This window comes from Manacus vitellinus, unplaced genomic scaffold, assembly GCF_001715985.3.
Source record: "Manacus vitellinus isolate BGI_N305 unplaced genomic scaffold, ASM171598v3 scaffold_44_pilon, whole genome shotgun sequence".
In the NCBI taxonomy this organism is placed as follows: Eukaryota; Metazoa; Chordata; class Aves; order Passeriformes; family Pipridae; genus Manacus; species Manacus vitellinus.
The window spans coordinates 1,423,837-1,447,436 of record NW_021940565.1 but is presented as its reverse complement, the minus strand read 5'-3'; the positions used below and the strand labels follow the sequence as shown (position 1 = coordinate 1,447,436).

General features: G+C 41.8%; 1 protein-coding gene across 1 annotated transcript in view; it reads right to left on the bottom strand.

The window, feature by feature from the left end:
• Window positions 1-23,600, bottom strand: part of XPR1 (xenotropic and polytropic retrovirus receptor 1) — a 115,343-nt gene that overhangs the window by 20,844 nt on the left and 70,899 nt on the right. The window contains exons 4-10 of the mRNA XM_008933914.3: window positions 16,511-16,612; window positions 10,273-10,496; window positions 6,476-6,625; window positions 5,870-5,953; window positions 5,297-5,378; window positions 1,621-1,808; window positions 1,207-1,386 (exon numbers count right to left, since the gene is read on the bottom strand). Coding sequence (XP_008932162.2) covers window positions 1,207-1,386; window positions 1,621-1,808; window positions 5,297-5,378; window positions 5,870-5,953; window positions 6,476-6,625; window positions 10,273-10,496; window positions 16,511-16,612 — 1,010 coding nt within the window. The remainder of the gene's footprint in view (window positions 1-1,206; window positions 1,387-1,620; window positions 1,809-5,296; window positions 5,379-5,869; window positions 5,954-6,475; window positions 6,626-10,272; window positions 10,497-16,510; window positions 16,613-23,600) is intronic.

Sequence of the window (23,600 nt, the reverse complement as noted above, 5' to 3'; positions counted from 1 at the left end):
GGGGGATTGAAACAAGATGATCTTTAAGGTCCCTTCCAACCCAGGCCACTGTATGATTCTACATCTCTATCACAGACTGGGACAGAGCAGGTGCTGCAAACAGCCTACACAGCTCTGTGAACACTGAGAATCTCACCCTGGTAAGGTATTAAGGTAAATTAGCACAGATATTACTCATATGGTTAAAGCACTTCCAGTGCTTCCCCTCACACCAGGGGACAGCAGTCAGACTAATGAGGCTTGGGACTACAGGTACATCCATGAGGGATGACTGAATGCTGGAAGGCAAAAAAGGAAAAGCTAAAACAGTAGTAAGCCAGCAAATCAAATAAGAGAGGTTAATTCACTGCGTGTGTACCTGCACGCACAGCCTCAAAGCACAATTCTACATTTCATCTTTGCCGTGTTCCAGATGAAGTTAATTGTTTTAACTGGCATTAAAACAATTCTATGAAGAACACCAGCCAGCCAAACCCTCTTCCGCCCAAAGCTCTCAGAGCAGCTCCAGCAAGAATAAGGTATCGGGGGAACCAACTTGATTAAAATCAATTCAAAAGGACGTACAGGGTGGGGATGAACATCTGAAACTGCCATCTGGGAAGAAACTGATGAGTCATCCAACAAGTTTGAAAACTGTTCTTTCAGAGCTCCCACTTGTAACTGGAACACTGAAGCAGCACATGTATTTACACTCAATTTACCAGACTTATCTTACCTGGAAAATAAGACCGGGGTCTAAAATAAAGATTTGCTGAAAAAACCCCCACCCATGAACATAATTTTACAAGCAGTAGCCTTGAGGTTCCCTCTCCATCAGTGAACTCTCTCTGCCAGTTGGGGCTGAGGAGCACCCATGCAGCCTTGCCTTAGAGCACTGGAGCCCTAATCAAACTGTTTCACTGCATTAGGGAACAAACAAGTAAAGAATGTCTCTAAATGTGCAGAAGTCTGTATACAGCTCTCTATAGGAAGATTAACACATGGAGACTGGTACAGAAAGCAGAAGATGCTTCTGTAAATCCATCCTCAAAAACTATTTGCAGTCAATACCTGACCAGGTCTGCTCTATAAAAACACAGTGGTATAAGCATCCCAGCATCCCTCTTCACTGAAGATTAGTGACACTTGTATATACTTCACAGCTACTGCTCAGCCACAGCAATTTTTTTAAAAAAATATTTATTTAAAGAAGGTTTAGAGACTTACCAAAAGTTTGAGCAGCCAAAATCGGGACTTATAATATAAGGTTTTGGTAGGGTTGATGAGAAAAAGCAACATGAAGCCGTACAAGATGAGTGGATTCACCTGCATAGGGATGTAGGTGAATTTACCATATATACATGCCAGCAGGCTCAGGCACCACAAAACGCCCAGGAAACCAGCAATCTACAGGGGGAAAAAAAAACCAAACACACAGATACCTTATGAAAATACAGTTCTGAAACCCACAATGAAGTCTCATTATAAGAAAAGGGAGAGCAGTGCTCAATCCTGTAATCTAATCAGACTTCAGCAACTTCCTCTTCTAATTGTATTAGAGCTCCTTGCCAGGAAACAGCGCAGGGTTTATCCTCCTGATATGCTGCACAGCTCAGCCACTCCTACGATCCCTCTGTTTACCTCAAAGAGATGTTGATGGGACAAGTTGCTGCGGGGATTGAGTTCGAAGATGAGGACATGATTGACTCCAGCCTGTCTCCAGCCATACGTGTTGATACCCAGGAGAAAGAGGAATTCTATCAGGAGAAAGCCACCTCGATAGATTCTCACCAGTGGCCACACATTTGGTCCATCTATAAAAGCCACACCTGGCAAAGACAAAAAAAAGGATGGACCTTAGGGGATAGCTGAAGTCACGTCACATTGTGCTCCATGGCTTTGTACTGGTTCTCAGACGAGAGAAAACAGGGCACACTTGTACAAAACTGCATATTCCAGCAAGTGGAGGACTTTTTGCCCAGCCTGTCAGAGAATTTAGGAGTATCCTGGGGAAAGTTCCCTCTCCAGCTGGTGTAATCGAGTCATTAGCAGCATCCCTGCCTCACACTACAGCCATAAGCGACAGCACCAGCATAAATCTGACTTTATGCACTTAAATATTCTGGTTTAATAGAGATGAAATCCCAACAGACAGATACACAAAACACTTCAGCTCCCCACAAAACCAAGAAGCACCATTTACAGCATTTAAAACAATGCTAATCTGCGCCTAATCACCGAACTCAATACAACTGCAATGCAATACATATTCATAGCCAGCCATACAACACCCAGCCGCACCCAAACAGCAATCCCAGCCTCAGGCAGCACTGCTGGAAAGCCTGTTGCTTCCTTTGTTCAGTCTTCAGGGGTTTGGAAGTGAATTTGCTTCGTTTCAAACAACAAACTGCCTTATACAGCAGCAACTTTCTCCAGCACAAGCCTCTTTGCAAAGTACTGTCCCCAAGTTGCCTGACACAGGTTTTATGAGAAAAGCACAACTAAAATGCAATTATTTGAATCCTCAGTCTTTGTTTCAGTGGGAGTTTCTCAGCCACATGTTTTTTTAAGAGGGCCAAAAAGAAGAACATGCACTTTTACAGAATTGAGGCTGAGAATTGTTTCCCACAAACCTGCCTGTCTAAATTATAACCCTGAGTTCTACAAACTGTTTTTCAGAGACAGCATATCCAGAAGGAATTTCACATGTTCAGCATCTATACTTTATATTACATAAATTATGGAGAAAAAATTGTGAAAGGAACAAAGATTCAAGAACTGTTGCTTTAAATTTGAAACTTATAGAGACTATTGGATTCAGACAAAACAGAATCAAATTTTGGACAGAAAGGACATGCCCCCAAAGAAATTGAAAGTGAGTCTTAAATGCGGAATTGTAAAAGCAGCTTTCCAAATCTGAATCTGGAAACCAAGGGAGATCACAGAATCATGGAATGGGTAAGGTTAGAAAGGACCAGAGTGGGCCATCTGGTCAAAACTCCGAAGAGGACAGAGGTGCTCGAAAAATCCTGACTAAGAAGTGACCAGACAGAACAGGATAGACATGCTGTGTGCTATTCCAGACAGAACACCCAGACAAAGGTTTATCCTGAGGTGAACAGGGGTATGACACTACAGCATATGACTTCCATAGCTAATGCCCACTAATCTTATTTCTGGCCTCCCAGGGTGGTAGAGGACCATAACTGCAGTGTGGAACAGCAGCTAGAGCTGGAGAAAAAGCAGACACTGAGGAGTACAAGCTGCTGAAGTTTATAGAGTAGTTCTGTATATTCTCTCCTGTGATACTAAAACATTGTCTAGTTCAGTTTCCAGAGAGTAAAGGCTCGATTTGATTCCCTTTTCACTTTTCCAAACTGAACCCTTTTCTTCCCAACAGCTGAGCAGTTTGGTTGGAGACCCTCAAGGACCCCACTTGCAGGGAAGTGCCCAAAGGTGTCCAAGGTCTCCAACTGTGGTGATCCAGCCCAGGGCTCTGCACTGTAGCCCCAAGGCAAAGAGATTGTCCATTCCTATACTCTTTCCACTTAAATGCAACACAAGTGAAGTCACCTCCTACAGTTGGCAGGGATGTGACACTCAACCAGCTCATCCCTTCAGCCAGCACAGTCTCTGCACAAGGTGCTCAGAGAGGAAAATATCCCTGGTGAAAAGTTCAACAGCACCACAGCCTAATTCTCTAACAAGAGCAGGGCACTACTGCAGCAAGGACTTGAGAGTTTGCATGAAACCTTACAGGTTTTTGGTTAATAAAACAAATGCTCATTTCCATGAACCTCAATTACACACTAGTTTGGCAGCTAGGAGAGCCCATACAGAAACAGCGAGGCCTCAAAATTTGTGCTCTTTAGGGTGACTCCCTCCTGGGATCCACCTGCAACATTTGCAGCCTTTAACAGACCCCAAGTTATGAATTCATCACTGTAAAATACTGCAGCTTGAGTTTTCAAACCAGGCAATTCAGCAGTGGGTCACTAATAGAAGCCATGTTCTGATGCTGTTTCACAGAATCTACACATAGAACACTAAAATCCTATCTTAGCTGATCAAATCATAAAAATAATCTGGCAAAAGTGGCTGAGAGGTTAACAAAGTGTTAGCCAATTAAAAGCAAACACTTTGCAGTCAGAATCCAGGTTTTGCCCCGTATCTGTAGTAAAGCAGAGCTATCAGATCATGCCTGCTGATACAACACACCTATTATCCACACTAGGTTAGTAACACCTGCTTTACAGATATAATCATTTTTATGAATTCCTTCTCACAACTGTGGCACCTTTTCATTCTTAACACCGAGAGAGAAAGCAAACACAACTGGCTTCAATCATATTTGCATCTCACACAGAGATCAAGCATTTAAGTAACAGAAATGATGAATAAAGAACAGCTTCTACACATTAAACAGCCCCTTCTTGTAGATGGGTCAACTTTCTGCCTCTACCATTGGAAGACCAAATGGGAAGCACTGCAAACAGCTCCTCAAACAGAGGCATTTTATCCCAAGAGATGGCTGGATCCAATTACGGAAACATCCGATTAAAAATTCTTTTAAGTCAAAAACACAGACATGGGCTTTCCCTAATGCAAGAGCTCGTAAGTTGATTTGTTAAGCCTTTTCCTTTGTACTGCTTAAGCAAGTTACAACACTACAGAAATCACACACACAATTAGCAAAGCCGCTTGTGATTAAGCACTGTGTCTGGATCTACAGTACTAACGTGGCTCCTACTCTAATCAGAGGCCAAGCTCAGAAGGCACAGAGCAGAATAAAGCCAAGACCTGAGATACGCAACAATTTATTGTAGCTTTTAAACAATCTTGCCAGCATCTGCCAACAAGAAAAATTCAATTAATTCCATTAACAGGCACGAGGCATTGAAATCCTAGGAATTTCCAGATGAAAACGTCCCGAGTGCCATGTGCTCACATGGCTCTGTGTGTGGTCTTGTTCTCTGCAGGGAGTCAGTGCCATGCAAAATTAAAGTTCTACAAGCACCTGTCTCAAGGTGGGTGAGGGCTGTGTGTTCACGGCAGGGAACAGAAATCTGTCTTCACACACAGATGTTGCACCCTCAGAATATCCCTCAAAGAATAAGGAGAACACACATAATGTGTTCAAAATCCACACATATAACATGAGATAAGCCATGACCCACTACTGAGCAGAACTAATGAATTCACACCAGTGTGATCCAGCTCTGATTTAACGCAGAACATCCTAAACTGCCCAGTTCAGGTCCAGGCCCTCGCTGAGTGATGAGAATACATCCAAACCAAGGTATGGCAGGATACCCACCTGAAAGTATGACGGTGACGTTCAGTGCAATGAACAACCCACAGAACAATCCAACCCTGAATGTAGTCCAGGCTGGTACAGGCTGTGAACAAAGCAGTGGTAGAATTAACATGGGGTAAGCAGGTTATCAGCAAACTCAGATTAGTTTGCAGAGTAAATTTAAAATCAGAAATACAACGCCCTGATCCCTGATTGCCCCGTTGCTCTTGAAGTGAGGTTTTTTTAAAACTGAAAACGCCATATAATATTCTTGTGTGTAGAAACTGAGCTTGGGCATCTCAGTGCCCTTTGAAAAATATTCCAGACCACACAAACACTAAGCATATGTTATTATTAGCACAAATTTCCTTTCACTATTTCTCATCCCTTCATTACCTTGTCTGCATGCATTAGGAATAGTAACCTATTTCCAAACCTTCCGGAGCTAAAGCAGATTACGTGACCGTGCAGCCCTCACTGGGTGCATGAGCACACTCACATCAATTACTTTCACTACTCTGTTGAGATGTTGAATCTAATTTGGCACCTTGACAAGTTGGAGAAGCAGCTCTGCTCCACAGCCCGATCTCTCACCTGAGCTGCTCCTAAGGGTGGAACACGCAAACGTTTCATTGCCTTCTGTCTGTCTCCATCTTCCAACTCATTGGTCACCACTTCCTAAGGAGATAAAGACACACACCACTGAAGTTCATTTGAATGATGAGCACGTGGTAATGCACTAAAACAAAAAATAATGGTTGGTTTCCATGTTACATGTGAGCCCTGACCCTGTACTCCTTTAATACAGGGTACCAAAGACATGAAAAGCTCACTGTGCTGCACCAAGCTTCTACACAACAGAAGCTAACACTGCACTAACTTTTTCAAGGGAAGAGTTACCAACTGAAGAGAAAATACCCAAATTTATGTAAGGAGTGCCTGAAATCTGTGGCACTTCAAAATCAATTTCCAGTTATCTTGGTGGCAAATACAAGTTATACAGAGGGCAAAACATTATAGAAATTATAGAATCATAGAATGGTTTGTGTTGGAAAGGACCTTAGAGATCATCCAGTTCTTCCACTAGACCTGGTTGCTCAGAGCCCTGTCCAACCTTGAACACTTCCAGAAACCAGCAGTGAACAAAACCCCGTGGTTTTCCAGTTAGCAGAGGAGCAGTGCCCTGAGCAGCAGCTTTACCTCCGTTTCAGAGATGAGCTGGTTGATCTTCTTGCAGGTGTAGAAAGGTGCCACCTCCACCTCGGCCACCCTCCACTCCGCCCCCCGGGCCGTCTCCAGGTTCTTGTCATGTTTCTTCAGGATCTTGCGGAAGCCGGTGAAGTTCAGGTTCTGCAGGCGAGGGAAAAGACACCCTGCTTTTAACCCCAGTCAGCTCCTGACAAAGCTAAGTGGTTCTCTCTCCAGTGCTAGCAAATAAAGGAATAGTTAATACGGAGAATCAAAACGATTGCATCCATTGTCAGCAAGTGTCTGAGTTATTACTTTGTTAGAAGTAATACATATTCCTTGCAAGTAAAATAAAACACAGGGGACTCGAGGGCATAAAAAGAGGCAACTTATTTCCACGAGGCTCCCTGAACCCTTTTATTCCCTGAAAAGCCAAATCACTGCCACTTTCCTGCTTTACACAGGACGCAACAACATTCCTGATGACACATTGAAGACAAATAACCTTCAAGGGGTTTTCCCTTCTGCAAAGGCTGAGCTACTGACTCCTAGTTTCTTTAAACTTTACACTGGTTTCCAATCAAGTCCTCTAGATTATGGAAGGGACATCTTTGTACAAAAAAATGTCAGTGATGCATGTTAAATCCAGACAAGTGCATCCCCAAAGCAGCATCCTTTTTCATGGATCATGTTGCACTATGACTAAAAAACTAGTTTAGGCTTGCAGATGTGGGAGATGTAACTCTCCAGTCTGCAGAGATAAGCACGCAAGGCTTAGAAAAGTAATTAACTGTTGATTTACAAGTTATACACAAGCCTTGACCCCACACTTTTCTAACCCACAGTACCCAAGACAGGCAAAGCTCATCACACTGCAGGCAGCTGCTGCCACATGATGTATTTGCAATCCTGCATTTCATTATGCAGGAAACTCCATTCAGAGACCCAACATTTCGTTCCAGCAACAGCAGAAATGCAGAGGGATCATGGCAAGATTCACTTCCAAAAAAAGTTTAGAGCAGCTTGGGAAGAAAAATGGAGAAAACAACAAAATCCAATGCCCTGGGGAGAGGCACCAACTCACCGAAATTATTTTCGATCTAATTATGCTTAGGGTGATTTAATGCCAGACCCCTCCCTTCTAGGTGGGGAAATGAGGCTGGGGAAACAGGCTCAGGAAGCCGAAGCATTAACGATCTGCCTTTATTGCAGACAAGAGACTTTAATTACTTTCTATTGGAAAAGCCAGCATTCCATCCCAGAGAGAGCAGAAATTTCAAATGAAAAACTACAACAAAATGATGATTTTGGTCAGAGATTTTTCTGTGGCCTGAACTAACATCCCTTCATCTACCATGGGTGCAAACCCAGACTTAACTCTGGGGTGCCTTGGCTGGTCAGGATATGGTTACACCAGACACCCTAAAACCTCTCTGGCAGAATTTCATGCTCTGGCTGCAAAAATTCTGCAACCCCAAAGTGCATGTTAAAAGCACTGTTGGCCACAGTGGTACTTCAGACGGGGAACATGCAGTGATGGAACTATGAAACAGAACAAACATCATTTATACAGTCAGATGTTTTGCTATTCTTGCTATTTGTATTGCTTTTATTTGGCAAGGGACTTCCCCCAAGTCTGACCTCCATTTCATTTGGGTAACAATCAAATCTGTTTAAGTGAATCAACCAATGGTATGTTTTGTGGAAAAAAAAAAAACCACCCCAAACCCACAAAACAAATACTACAATTTAGGCAATAATATAATGCAAGATCAAGTAGAATCAATCAGTGGACTCAAAACTCCTTTCTTATATACAAGTGTATCAGGAAATGCACAAAGGCAGTTTAATAAGACTGGCTCAGCCTCTATTATTTGCCTGACAAATGCACTATATTATATACAGAATATGTAATAAATATTATATGCCTAATTTCTCCATTTGTTTCTCCTAAACCACAGTATTTCGAATAAATAGATTTATTTATCCATGTACACACATCTAGAATGTTATAATACTGTCAACAATAAATTAATTTTATCAGAAGTTTAATCACTGATAAGTTAAATATGTAAAAGCTGCCCTGGAGACTAGTTATAGTTTCACCTGACGTTTGGTTTGTGTAGCTCAGGAATGAATGCACAAAACTTGTGCTCTTGTTCAGTCCTGACAGACAGAGGAATTTGCTTCAGGTGCATCTTCCTTCCTTGGTAACCCAACTCAAGGTATCAGCATTTCATCAAAGCCATAGTTTGACATTTATAATGCTGCTGTTGACTTCACTTTACCTCCTACACGAAGATCTCAGCTACATCATCTTCCCACCAGGTTGTTGTTTTTTCTTCTTTCCAAAACTGTAAGATCTGGAATATTTCTAGCTCTTATATTCTAAGCTCAAGAGTGATTAAGAGTGGTATTCTGGGACTTGGTTTTATGCCTGTTTTAGTACTTGTATTCCTTGTCCTTAACTTCAAGACCAATTTGAAGGAATTTTTCTCATTCTCTCTTTGAAGCAGATGCAAACTGTGAAAGCTATCAAATCCACATGGGGCTTAAATCAATATTTAGTATACCTACAGTAGATCTGGACTTACAATAGCAAAAAACCAAAAATATAAGTGTGCAAGATGCCTTTCTTCACTGATGAATAGTAGGAAAATATTTCTCAAAGGAATGACCTATGTCATCCCTTATTTAAACTCTTCATCACACCTCAGAAGCAATCTTTGTAATCAAAAGTACAAGCTGTCTTCTTTTTAAAAAGAAAATAAATGTAAGTGAAAAAAATCACTGTAGGTGATAGTGCTTCAGTCCATCTGTGGAAAACTACAGATACTCCACCTGGCACAGGATTTTGAACTAGGAACTATCACTAATAGTTAAAGAGCTTTATTAAGAAACCCATCAATAGTTTACAGACACATGCTCAAGGACATAACATCACCTTAGGAGAGGTACAAACACTCGGAATTTTGGAAGAATAAGTTTTGTCCATACTGCAGAGTGGTATTCAATTAATTCTTACTGTTTAATGAAATTCTTTAGTACAATGCTGGTAAAGATCTAAATACAGATATAGTGAATTTAAGTTCCAGCATTCTTATTTAACAAGCCTCAAAAAACCACTTAAAAGCATTTCAGAGTATTTAATTCCAGAAGAGCTAGCCCAGAAGAAAAGATATTAACAGTTTCAGATTTTTATTTCAAGATTTTTGGAACTAGATCAGTGTCTGCAATATTTACCATGCCAGAAATCCAAGTAAAACTAAAGATTTGCTTATTTTTTTCATACCTCAAGGCAAATGAGCCTGTATCCTGCAGGAATCAAAATATTTTTTTTTTTAAATGGATGTTTTAACAAGAAATTCTGATACAGCAAGGTCACAGCCACTACCATGGTAACACCAAGAGGAAACAGTGCACGAGGATTTCAGGTTTCATTACAAATATTAGATAAAAGAACTTCTTCCCCAACCTGCCTGCTCCAGCCTTGCACAGAACAACGCACTAGAGAAGTAGGTCCCAGTGTGACCTCGTGCTCTGGCCACGAGTGCTGGGGTCAGACAGCCCAGAAAAGGAAGAAAGAAGGTCCTTCTGCAGGTCAGCTTAGCACTTCTAGCTCAATAAAAAGCAACCTGACTTGGGTTGCTAGGTATCTGCCTTTGCTTTGAAAGGGTTCAGGGGCCAACCAAAAAAAGGAAGGAAGAAATGAAAAAAAACTGGCTTGTACGAGACAACTCGAGGACTCACAAAGCACAGGGACGTTTGACAGACAGGGCTTTTGTAAAACCACCTCTTTTGGCAGGTACCTGATAGTTCTGCAGGAGGATGAGGCTGAGGTAGAGCTCGCTGAAGGCCAATTTCAGGTCTCTGATGTTCCTGTGCTGGACACGCTCCTCGTGGGACAGGTGGAAGACGGGCTTTCTGCGCCGCTGCAGCGTGGAAGCCCCGCTGGCTTCTTTCTGGGCATCCAAAGTGGATTGCAGCTCAGTCCGGAGAGTGGTGAACCTGCGCTGAGCCTCGGCAAGCTTTTCTGTTGGCAAGGGGAGGGAAAAGTCAGCTGGGAGGGTCACAAGTTGCCTATAGTCCTAAAAAGAACTATACTTATTCTCCAAATGACGTGCCTGTGCATGGCCTTCCCCCATCACACATTAAGTCTGAGAGCTCTGCATATTTCTCTTCGTATGGAATAGAATCATGGAATTGCTTGGGTTGGAAGGGACCCTAAAGATTATCCAGTTCCAATCCCCTGCTATGGGCAAGGACACCTTCCAGTAGACCAGGTTGCTCCAAGCCCTGTCCACACTTCCAGGGATGGGGCAGCCACATCTTCTCTGGGCAACCTGTGCCAGGGCCTCACCACCCTCGTAGGGAAGAATTTCTCCCTAATATCCCATCTAACCCTGCCCTCTGTCAGGGGAAAGCCATTCCCCCTTTTCCTGTCACTCCATGCCCCTTTCAAAGTCTCTCTCCAGCTGTCTTGGAGCCCCTTTAGGCACTGGAAGGGACTCTGAGGTCTCCCTGGAGCCTTCTCCAGGCTGAACACCCCCAACTCTCTCAGCAGAGGTTCTCCAATCCTCAGAGCATCTCTGTGGCCTCCTCTGGACCTGCTCTAATGAGTCCATGTCCTTCTTGTGCTGAGAGCCCCAGACCCACATGCTGTAGTCCAGGTGTGGTTTCACAAGGGCAGCAGAGGAAGCTTCTTCTCATTAAACCAATGTAAAACATACATGTTCTCAAAAGAAAAGCCCTTAATTAAATACGGTCAAAACCAAGGGTCTGTCCCTTCAGCACAGACTAAAGCAGCACTAGACATGAATTCAGCTCTCTCAACTTCCATCACAGCTTTGATTTCTAGAGGTTGCTCAGTCCAGGACCACGTAAATACCTGTTATAGGTGGAAGAAGCCCAAGCTGTACCTGGGAGCTGCAAACTAGTGCAGGGACACTGGGACAGGCATTCCCAAACTGGCAGAGCTGTGGTTGGAGGCAGCCAGGAGATAAGGTCTCATCCAAATACCAAAGCAGTGACCAAACGTCTACTCTGAGAGCAAAGGAAAGCTGCTCGTCTTTCCCAAATAAATCAAGTGCACAAGAAGCATCAGAAAAAAAGACCCCACTAGACAATATTATGGAACTTGACAGTAAGCAAAGCACTTTTAATATCCGTGCACCCACTACTGACTACGTGTTTACCATCTTTTTATGTGACAGTAAGGAAATCAAAGAAGAAAAACTCCACACTTCAAATGTGACACTGAATTTTGTTGCTCAGAGAGCAACCCAACCCCTGTGCCAAGCTCCCGGTGACAGACAAACACAGCTCTGCTTTGATCAGGAGTTACAACACTAGTAGCTGCTGTACATGATCTGCTGTAATAATTCATCCCTCTTTTCCTCACTTTAGAAGCACTGCCTCGTTATTTACTGGTTAAAGAGACAGTCAGTCTGCATTTAAATATCATTTTGATGTATTTTCAGGACAAGTCTGTCTCTGATCCTCACACCTCAAGTACAAAAGAGGTGTTCCTTTAAATATGCTGCTTTATGTACCTTCAGAAAATAATATTTTTGGCTGAATAACAATCTTTTAAAGCTAAAAACAGCATAACTAGCACCGCTATCGTTCTCTTTGTTCTGTACAACTGGTTCCTTCCAGGGTTTTTTTCCCCTGCTACGGCTTCAGTCACAGCTTTGGCATCTGTGTTGATAAGCACTGTCACAGGCCACGGGTGTTGGTGGTGGCCAGGAAGATCCTGAGCAGGTTCACAGTGTTGGAGCTGGAGCCACCCCCACCCAGCAGGACACACACCACAAACCAAGGAGCCACGAGGTCCCTCTGCCTCCAGAGCTCTGCTGGACAGTCTCCTGCCTGTCAATTTAATTCTCTTCATTAGTATCTTAATGATAATTCTCTATTGCTCCCCCCTCAGATGTAAGATTTACTCTTCCTTTTCCTTTCTCTTATTCAATTCTGGTTAATTTTAAGGGCAAAACTACTCTGTAAATAATTTTACAGTGCTCTGCACTCCAGAAGAATGCCCTTCCAAACAGAAAATGGGGATCCATGTAGAAAACTTGAGTACAGAAGAGCCTGAAACTCTCTACAACTTTCTTGCTTATATTAAAGCAAGAAGATTCAAAATGCAAGAAAGGACAACTCCTCTCTGACAACTTCCACAGCTGCAAGGACTCCACTGAACAGAGGAAATGGAGCCCACAGTGAGAACTGTCTGCCCACAGCCCAGAACCACCTAATATTCAACACATACAAGATCAGACTGCAAAAACAATAATCTCTCCCCACTTTGGGAAGTCTCTCGGGAAGAAGTAACAGATATCTGTTCATATCAGAAGCCTTCATTATAAATAAAACTCACAAGTTCACTCTCTATGTTCAAAATGTCTATTAAACCATCTGTGATACACAGATTTCTTTTGGATCAAATTAGTAAATATGGAGGAGTTTAAATTTTCATCTTACAACTGAAAGCACTGTGCTGTTGTCCTTATGTCCAGAAAAATCATGAAATCCATCAGCCTAATAACACAATATTTAAAGAACAGGCAATGTTTTGAAATAGTTATAAAACTGCTGCTGCAATTTTCCTATCTGTTTGCAAAGTAACATCCCTAAGAAAGCATTATCTACAAATACCAACATTCTTCTTAATTAAGCACTGTTGAGTAGAGTCACTGCTGTCTGTTATATGGCTCCCTTCATCCATAGGGGAGGACCACAATTCTCTGAGGATGAGGTTTTAAAAGCAATTGTCCCAGTTCCATAATGACCTGCCATTCCTGAGAAACAGCCATCCTGTCACCACCTTCTCCCTCTTGCACTGACGCCAGTTATCCAGTCCACAAATCATTTTGCCTTATGAAGGTATGATTTTTATTATGAAGATTCAGTGCAAAACAAGACAAAATGTGTGCTGCTTAAAACCTCCAAGGGAATTGCCTTGAGAAACAGCAAAGCAAAACAAATTAATTTCTCAGGCTGCAACATACTCTGAAATAATCGAAAAGACATTCACCACCGTCACTAATTTATCACTGTCCACTACTATCTATCGTTAATTTAGCACTCCAAAAAGTAAATATAAAGGAAATGTCACTCAAGAGAGTTAGAAAAAAGCTTAGAAACTGGTACCGCTCTTGTTGTGTTGCAGCATTTTGCATGACCTGATTCCCACCAAGCCCTCAGCTCAAGTGTAATTTCATGGCAAAGACCATGGAGAAATTCAAAACCAATAGAGGCAGCAAGAAAGAAGCAGCTTTACCCAAAAAATATTCCTAGATCCTCACTAGAAGAGTCTTTGGAGTTACTGAGTTATCACCTCAACTATGCAATTCCAAGTTGGTTTTTGACTCCATTTTCCAAGTTTAAACAAAAGTTCACACGTAAGTGTGATGGGTAAAAACTATTACACCAAGGAACCAGTAAAACCTCCCCCCCAGTTCCAGTTTAGATGGTCATGGTTGTGATCAAAACCTGTTTCACCAGACAGGAGGTGATCAAACAGCCTGTACATCCTCACAGGTCGCCAGCTCGGGGCATTTTAGGCAGGCACTTTTAGGACTCCTTCCCTTCCCTACTTGTGCATATTATGTTCAATATTTTGCTTACCAAGTTAAAGCCATGGTTTCCTACAAATAGTAAAACCATTCCTAAATTAACCACAAAAATTTTACTGGCTACTGTTTAGCCAGATCCTGAGGATGCTAATTTAAAATACAGCAAACCTGCCATCTAGAAAATCCCAAACCCAAACCAAAATTGGCCACAAATAAAACTTCAGCACTTGAACAGGCATTCCTCTGCTGGAACTATCTGAAAATTGTACTGCCAGTCTTTTTTCTTTCAGCTAAGGACAGCTCTTCTTGAGCATAGTTCAAATAATAACAAATTGTTTATCAAATCTGAATTAGTTAATGGCAGTTTTCCTTTCTACTGAGCTGGGATGATGGTCTGGGGAATTGAGGTGATGTTTGATGGGAGCTGACAAGCTGAGCACACAGGGAATGGCAAAGGAATTTTGCAGCTGGCATTCCAGCCCCAAGTGCTCCATGGAGGAGCTGGAGTTCAAGAGCACCCCATTCCAAGAAGATGAGATCGTTCATGCTGTGGCAATCCCAGGTGATGCTCACTAGGGATCCCTCAGCACAGGGAATGATGACGAGGAAATGAAGCAGAAATCAACAAAAATTTTGGCTTTCTTGAAAATGAACAATATTTACAGTTGTAAAGACAGGCATATAATAAGCCATATAATAAGCCTATAATAAATAGGATGTACCAGGTCATAATCCAAGCCAACACATGCCTGGAGCTACAATAGGGTCCAACATGACGTTTCTGACGTGATCAGGGAGAAGAACCACTGATGGAACATTTCTTGCTGTAGCTTAACGTTAATAACCCTAATAACGGGTTTCCATTCTATGAAAGTCACGTCACTCTTCTGCAAATAAAAGACTTACTTTAACCTTATCACAAGAGATTTTCAAATTACATGTATTCTCTCCTAGAACTTTTTGAAATGACAGCTAGTTGGAGGGAAAAAAACCCTACCCTATATTATTAATGTCATTTTAAACAACGCTGGAATGGGTGTGTACATGTGGGTGCACGTGTGCCAGCAGGTCCTCATTAGGGAAAATTATAATCTGTATTGTGCATCTAAATTGACAGAACTTCCTCCACGGAGTCTATCTAGCAGTACACAGGATCTGATATGACTCAAAAAGGAAGACAAGTTTCTGAGCATAAAAACCTCAGACCTGGGATAGAAACAGTGGCTCTCCCAGGGAAACAAAGCACTGCTCTGAGTTAGGTATGTGTGAACTGCATGCAGAAAAATGCCTATAAAGTGTAAAAACCCAGCTGCCCTAATAAAACATATCGATTCTACCTACAAACTGCCTCTTGTCCTGACACTCACTCTGTTCCAGGGAGCCAGGAGAGCAGGCACAGCTATCCCCAAAGAGATTCACTTCCCTAGATGGAAGCTGAACGGAGGCAAGCTCAGCCACTGCATCCATCATGCTCTCAGCTATTCTCATGTCCACAGCTCAGAGTCTGCTGGCAATAAAATAACCAGCACTAAAGTCATCACCCCGTGGTTATGAAAATATTTTGCACAATTCAACTTTGTTATCAGATTAAAATCAGAACTAGAAAAGGCTGCCATATTGTGCTGCAAATCCTGTTTACAGCACCAAGTTAATAAATCAACATGTTAAGAGAAAGTATAGAAGCCAACGCACCGTTGTATCCATATTTAAATGCTTTTCTAGTTGAAAACCCATTTTAAACCTCACCAAAAAAGGCTGAAAACCAGCTGAAGTGCAATGGTGGGTGGAAGTGGAGCATATGAAGCCTCTTCTAGCAATATTACAGGGTGAATTTCCAACTATCCCCTTCTAAAGTTTTATTTTCAAAACACAGGGTGAGAAAGCAAACTTTCTCAGGGAAAACAACAAACAACAGCACTTGATATATGACACCTACTCTTACCATCACAGCATTGTTAGTCAAACAGGATTTTATACACAGCCAATGACAAATTGCCACTAGCTGATGTACTGCAGAAAGCTGCAAGAGTTTAGGCAAAGGTTAAGTGTTTAAAAACTTGTTGGACGCTTCAAGATGGTCAAGCTGCCATACACAGGCAATCCCACGAGAGCAATTCCTGCAGAAGCTCAGGAAACACCAGCTGGGGAGCTCAGTACACCTAAAACATGCACAGGAGACTGTCAACACGGATAAACTGAGAGACTGTGCCCTATAAGTAACATACCACTTTAAGAGCAGGATGCTATTGCAAAGCAATGAAGTCACCTGCCCTTCATTCTCCCTCCATCCAAATACCATATTTTAGCTGCAGATATGTGATTAAACCAGAGAGTTTCCCATATAAACCAGCCCTCTAATTACCCGATGGTTAACCTGCATCACCACTGTGATTATTCTGAAAGCTTGGGAGCTTCAGTCTCTTTTTCTGCTGTTGGATTTTCCACAAATACACACAAATAAGCACCTTACCTGAATAGAAAATGTTGATTTTGGCAAGTTCTTTCTCACAGGTTTGGAAGAATTTCTCTTCAAACGTGGCAAAACACCTTTTCACCGTGTCCTCATCTGTGTCTGTAAAACAGAATAGAAAAACAAAGAAGTTGTAACAGAAGAACACAGGAGCAACTTTAGAAGTGGCTGATGTGGAAATAGTTCTTCAGAGTAAATCCACCATCTTTGTCATACAGAGAAAGAAGAACAAGCAAGTCCAAGGGGCTCGGGGGAACACATATTTGGCTGTAAAAGGAATTGCACCAAGACAGAGAGGGAAACACTCATATAAGCAGTAACAGCACCTCAACCAAAGTTCCCATCATCTTTTTGGATCCTTCAAGTGCTAGTGCAGATCTCAGAAGCTCCATTTGCACTTCCTAACCCAGCTTGTGTTTGAAGACCAAAGCTGGCCATACCTTGGCAAACAACCATATTTAGAAGGAAAGGACCAAGTTTTTAACTGAAGGCTTCATCTGACCTTTCAGGAGGACTCACTGGCTTCAGCCACCATTCCCACCTTCTCACCACTGTAATCCTTCAAATACAAACCCAACAACATAGGAAACTAAATCTGCCAGATACTATCCAGAAAACTGTGTGGAAGCCTCCCTCCTGGAAAATAAAACTTTCTCTCATAAGCAAAGTTGAAAGGAAGAGGTCTACATTATGGTGAACATGATCAGATCCACAACTGTTCTCCACCCCATTGCTCTGGGATGGTTTTAATTCTTTTGGAAGAACCACATGCAATTCCATAATTAAAGTCAAAACTTGAAATTAAAGCACCAATTCGGTCAATTAGTTGTTGCAAAAAAATACAGTGCAGAGTCTCAAAGACAGAATGCATTTTCTGATAATTAAGAAATTAGTTTAATGAGTAAAAAAATTAAAGAAGACACACTGTAATTACCAATTTCAGTACTGTCAAAAACCAAATGTTCCTAATGCTGAAGTGAAGCAGACTCTTTGTACCCCCCAGAGTTACATTCCCTGAATCTTCAGACTGAAAATATAATACAAACAAGAAAATTAAATTTTTTTTATGGTTTTGGTAGTGTTGAGAAACAGATCACAGAACCACAGAATCAGGTTGGAAAGGACCTCTAAGAGCATCAAGTCCAACCATTAACCCAGCACTGCCGTGTTTACCACTAAACCATGTCCCCAGGTGACACATTCACACATTTTTTGAACATTTCCAGGGATGGTGATTCCACCACTTCCCTGGGATGAAAAGATTCAAACAGATGTTGAAATACATGTCATTAAATTGAGAAGACAAGTGACTACAGAAAAGCTTCACTCGCTAGGAGATACACATACTGGACTGTCATAGCCAAGAAATCTTTTTCATTTAGCCTTCATTTTTAGGTAAAATCAACCCAAAAGTAGCATTAATCAAGAGAATACTTAAATAGAATTTACGGTTTTCTGGGGTTTATGTCTCTACCCCTGATATTGAGCACCACGAACCTACATCCACTTCAGTAACACTTTTAAGGGGTGGTACAGAAAGAGCAAAGAACAGAACACAAAAGTGCAGTGCAGGGGCAACCCTGTCTTCTTTTGGAGTTAGATGATGCTTTTAAAGAGTAAACAGAGAGAAAATAACCAGTTCTGCAGAGATGCCTGGTGTTTACAACTCCACCACCCAAGGGCTTGTAGAGAAGAATTCTCAAGGGCTCCAAAGGCTGTTCCAAGCTCCAAGTTTTGGCTCCCAGGGTTCCTTTATTATCCGATCATTATAGTTGCAGATCTGTGGCTACTCCCAAGGATGAGGGTTCCCTCCCTTGTGCAAACAAACCCTGGAATGACAGGGCTTGGGCTCCTCTGGGCTGAGGAAAAGCCGCAGCAGCCCCAAGGTGTCATTACAGCCCTGCTTGAGGTCCTTGGCTCTGCAGAAACAAAGATGCACATACCCCAGGCAATCCCACTCCACATAGTGCCTCCACATGGATCCCTCCTTGAGGGCAGCCTAAAACACCAGAAGGACAGAAAATAACTCTGCTTCAGGGCTGGGAACTTGAAGGGCAGAGTCACAGCAGTTGTGACATCCTGCCCTGGGGCCCTCCCAGTAAGGCCAATCTGAACTTGCCTTCAAGAGCTCTAAATCCTTGACCCAACAGCAGACAAAGCACAAACAGGAGGGTGAAGCAACAGAAATTACTGTGCAATACTTAAAATGCAGAGATTTTTATTCACTAGCTGCCTGAAACTTTAAAAATGACAGTAATCATTATCAAACCACAGCTGACTCTTAAGGATGGACCTGAGAGGCAAAGTCTTCAGCCCAAAGAGTTTACACATGTCAAGAAGAAAAGCTTATGGAGAGGTGCTTTCTGACATGGGGGAACCATTCTTTCCTGCCTTTAAAAAGAAGTCACACAGCATTAAAAGCACACAGGCTCACTGCTTTCCTGTTTTGGAAACACCAAACCTCTTTTGCCATCGCTTGTTTCAGTATATCCAAAAATAAGAGTAAGACCAAGCAAGTTTTTAAACTTCAGTCACTGAAGCTATCAAAGAATAATAAAAAAAAAAACTTCATCAGGAGTGGAATATACTGTTTGTCCAGAAAGTCAAGCATGAATATTTCTACGCAACCAAAATATCACCTCCTAAGATAGCAAAAAGCTCAGTAAAGCAACAGTGTTAAACTAACATAATCAATGCCAAATAAATCAATAAGTATCTTGTTTTGTACATTACTGGTCACTTCAGGAAATGGTAAATAAGTGTGTTGAACAGTTTGACTACCATCTGAAGTTTAGAAGAGGAAAATGGGCTTTAAAACATAAACCAACTGCTACTGGAAGCCCTTCCAAAAACCTTGAGATTAGGAATTCAGGTCTCTGTTTCAACCTCAAAACATTGCTGACTCAGAGGAAAGAAAGTTCTAGATCAACTATTCAAAACCCTTCTCCGAATGTCAAAACACTGACTTAGAAAAGATATTTTGCAGAGCAGGATGGATGTCAGCCTTACCAAAAAAAAAATCAAAAAAAAAAAAAATCAGGATTCTCTGTGAAGAAAAGGTTTTCCTTTGGTGCCATTTCCACTGCAGTCCAGTCATTTAGCTGCAATAATAGACCAGTGCTGCCAAGGCTACTGCCTTTATTTATTTATTTTCCCCCCAAGGCTGGGACAGGACAACGTGTTTTGCCATGAGAAAATCACCGTGCCAGAAACCCGGCCTTGGATTCGGAAGCTCCATGACAACAGGGCCTGTTTTTAAAAGGCATCCAGCTATTGCTGCCAAGAAGGTCCAGCAGTAACCTCCCTTTTGTTCTGTTTCTATAGCCCTAATACTCCATTTACCCTCAGCTCCCTGAAGCTGCCACGGACAAGGCTGCCAAGCAGAGAGTCTGATCAATATTGCAGCTTCCCGACCTCATCTTCCTATGGATTGCCTGTGCTGAATAAAAAAAACACAGGAAGCCTGAAAGGCTCTTGCTTTTACTTGCAAAGCCCAAACCAGCAGCAACCTGGATGAACTCCCCCTACCCCATGTTTTCTGGTTTGCAGAGAGCTGAGATGTTGGCACACCTAAAATAGAACCTGAAGTTGAAAAATTAACATCCAAAGTACATTCCTGCACTGTCCCAAGCACTCATTTCTCAGTGCTTCTCTCAACTGGTGATTTAATTTCTCATTTTCTGCAGCTGTAGTATATAAACAAATGATCAGCATCCCACAGCAGCTCTGCTTACTCACTCCCTTGCAAGAACACACACAATAAAAGTTTTCTTTGTTAGAACAGTGCCCTCTAAAAGTAATCATTTAAAAAAAAATCCTTTTGTCTTTATCACGCTGAATTTTAAAGGGCATCTGATTTAAAAAGATTAATTAGCTTTGTTATAAGATCAGCACAGGTGTAGTTCTCTGAATCACCTTCTGTTTGCCACAAAACAGTGGCAATAACATCTGAGTAATGTTATTGCAACACTTTAGTTAGAGAGGAGGCAATTTCATTTATGAGGAGGGCTCTGCCATCTAGTCAATAAAATAAAAATCAAAATCAAACTTGACATTGGCATCAAACACATCAAATCAAACTGAATAGGTGATTGCAAATTTAACATCAGCATCATTTTGAATACATTAAAATTTTAAAGATTTCCACACTCTGTACCCAGAGCTCAAGTAGGTTTAAAACAACAGGACTGTGCTCTGAACAATTAACAAGATTTAAAGGGCAGTTTTCTTGTTCCCAGGTCAATAAAGACAGTAACTGCTTGTACTTCTAGGCCCAGTGGCACATGGGGGGGGGGGGAAGAAAAAAGAGAAGAAAAAGAAAAAGAAGCCACTTCTATTACCACTCAAAAATCTTTAAAAGTGGGTCACTGTAATGAAAACATGTATCTGCCTCCAAAATCCCATCAGCTTTGTCTGTCTACTCAACCATCACAATTTTCTAATACCCTTGACAGTTCTGCAGCACCAAGACTGTAGTTTCCCAACCTTTTACACAGTGAGATTTTACAGCTAAAAAAATCAAACTCTGTAGTTCATAGATGCAAGGGTAAAGATTACCTTTACACTCCTAATGCGTCACCCTCGTGTTTATTGGGGTATTTTTCCAGAAGAAAGGTTCTTCCACAAGGCAACTCCCTTCCTCATGACAGAAAGCCACACTTGGGTCAGCTGAAAATTGGATCAGTTGCTGAAACTTCCAAGAAATTAATTACTCACTGTGCATTTTCACGTCCAATCTTGTGGCAAATTAAAGTTTCCTCGTACAGAATTTTATGTGCTTTACGTACAGATACAGAAATTTCTTCCTAGGATATATTCTTGCTATAGGAAGAGAAAAGAAGCCAACTCTGCTTGCAAGTAATGAATATTTGCATTCACGCTATTACATCTTGACATCTGAGCTACAAATTGTACATGTAATGGTTGTATCTCTCTCAGAATTTATTCCATCAGATGAAAGTGGACCTTGGCTCAAAATACTATAAAATCAGCAGAAAAGAAGCTCCATGCATTGGTTAACCTTAAAAAAAATGTTAAGAAAATTCATAGCAGGCTATACCTGCTTTTCTGAACCCCCACAGATGAGCTGGTCAGCTCTCTACTTAATGAAAGTTTTAGCCCAAATTAGATTTGGTTATTAAATTATTCCCCTAAATCTGGCAATAAAAAATGACTGCTCAGGTAGCAAATAAGGTTGGTACTGCCTGGACACACAGGGCTTATATGTGGGCAGGGGGAGGAGGCAAGAACTGCTGCATGACACCAGCACAAGTTCTCTCAGGTTTTGGTTCACCATTTTGCTATTTTTACCAATTAACCCAGAATGTATTTCAAAATACCTTTAGAAATTGTGATTTCTCAGGTCAGTAAAAATTCTGCTTCCCCATTTTTTAGATTGTATCGCTGAAATCTTACCAGGAAACCAGCCAGATTCTTGTAGATGGTTTATTTAGCTGGAAAGAAAAAGCAACCTCCCCAACATGCCTACAAACCAGACATCCAACCAAGTGTCTACTATAAATTATTTACATTTGTGACTCCATAAACACAGATTCTAAAGCAACCACAGCACCCTGGTACGAACTTCAGGTGCAGAAAAACCAGGCAGTGCAGTAGCCAGAGGTGAGGAGACAGCTGTTGTCCAGCTGGCTGCTATGAGCTTTGTAGCTCCTGATGTCAGGTTTTGTGGTCTACAGGGCAGCTACACAGCTGTTCTACAGGTTCACTTCTTTAAGTCAGCATCCAGCACTCATACTTCTGCAAGTAAGGAAGGTGGCACTAGTCTTTGTCAGCTATATGTGACCACGATGCTTAAATACCTTTACAGTGCTTCACTTCTGTACCATTAGGAGAATCAATACTCCCAGCAGAATTACAAGACCTGCGTGGTAACTCAGGTTTGAAGGACAGCTAGGCAGAAACTTGTGACAGAAAAATAAATAAATTAAAGAGAAGCAGCACAAGTGCCTAATAATATTTCAAAACCTACCACAAAAATATTGGTAATACAGGGTAACAGAGCTGGAGCCAGGTCCTGACAGCCAGAAGATGTCATACAGGGACAGCAGTCTCAGTACTTGCTTTCCCTGGTTAACAACAAGCTTCAAAGTCTTCTGTTTTCAAGAAGGGAAGTAAAGAATCAATATGTGTTTTTTGCAAATACTTCCAAATAGGTTTGACCAGAAATACTGTCACACACTTCAGGGTGAAGGAAAGACAATCATCAGGAACTAAGAGTCCAGATGACAATTTTCAGTGACCATTACCAGACTCCAAGACAAAGAATGGAGAGCACCAGGGTTAAGTTACTCAGCTGGTGCATACCAGAACCTGTCCAGGCCGTGAATGCTCAGTTTAGACAAGTAGCCAATGATGAAAACAGAGATCCCACAGCTTTGTGGAATCACCAGGATCACACAGGACATTCCCTGCTTACACAATGCACCTGCATGTTCCTCAAGCTGCTGTCTCCAGTTCTGGATTTCATTAAAACAAGACAAGACAGCAGCAATTATGGTTGCACAAAAAAACCATATCAGAGTTGACACACTGGGGGTTAAGCAAAGCAGAGATACTCCAGCCTCTCACAGACATGGAATCTGAACTGGCCCGTGCACCTCTGGCAGATGCTACAGGAGACAAGTTCAGCACTGCCATCCATTCCCTCTACCAAGAGAGATCTTCATCAGCCTTTAAGCTGATTGTTATTCCTCCTCTTCAATGGTGGGGCCACCAAACTAAAAACTCAGCAGTATCTGTTCATGTTTTTGAGATTCACTGACCTCAAGTAAATTAGCACAGCTTTGTTTTATACAGCTACAGAACAATCTGAAAAACCTTCCTTCTGCTAAATCACGTGGATGGAAATAAGGACACTTCCCTAAGTTGCCCAATTTGGTCCTTAAACCAAGAAGACAAATAGAAAACAAATCCCAGAGCAACATGGAAAACCAAGACCAGAATTGTTGATAGAAAATTAGGGGCTCAGAGTTCAAATTGAAGTTTTTCCTTATATTCACCTTCCCCACCTTTCTCTTCAGCCTGGCAAAACTCAATGAATTCAGCAAACCCTCTGCTGATTATCGGGACA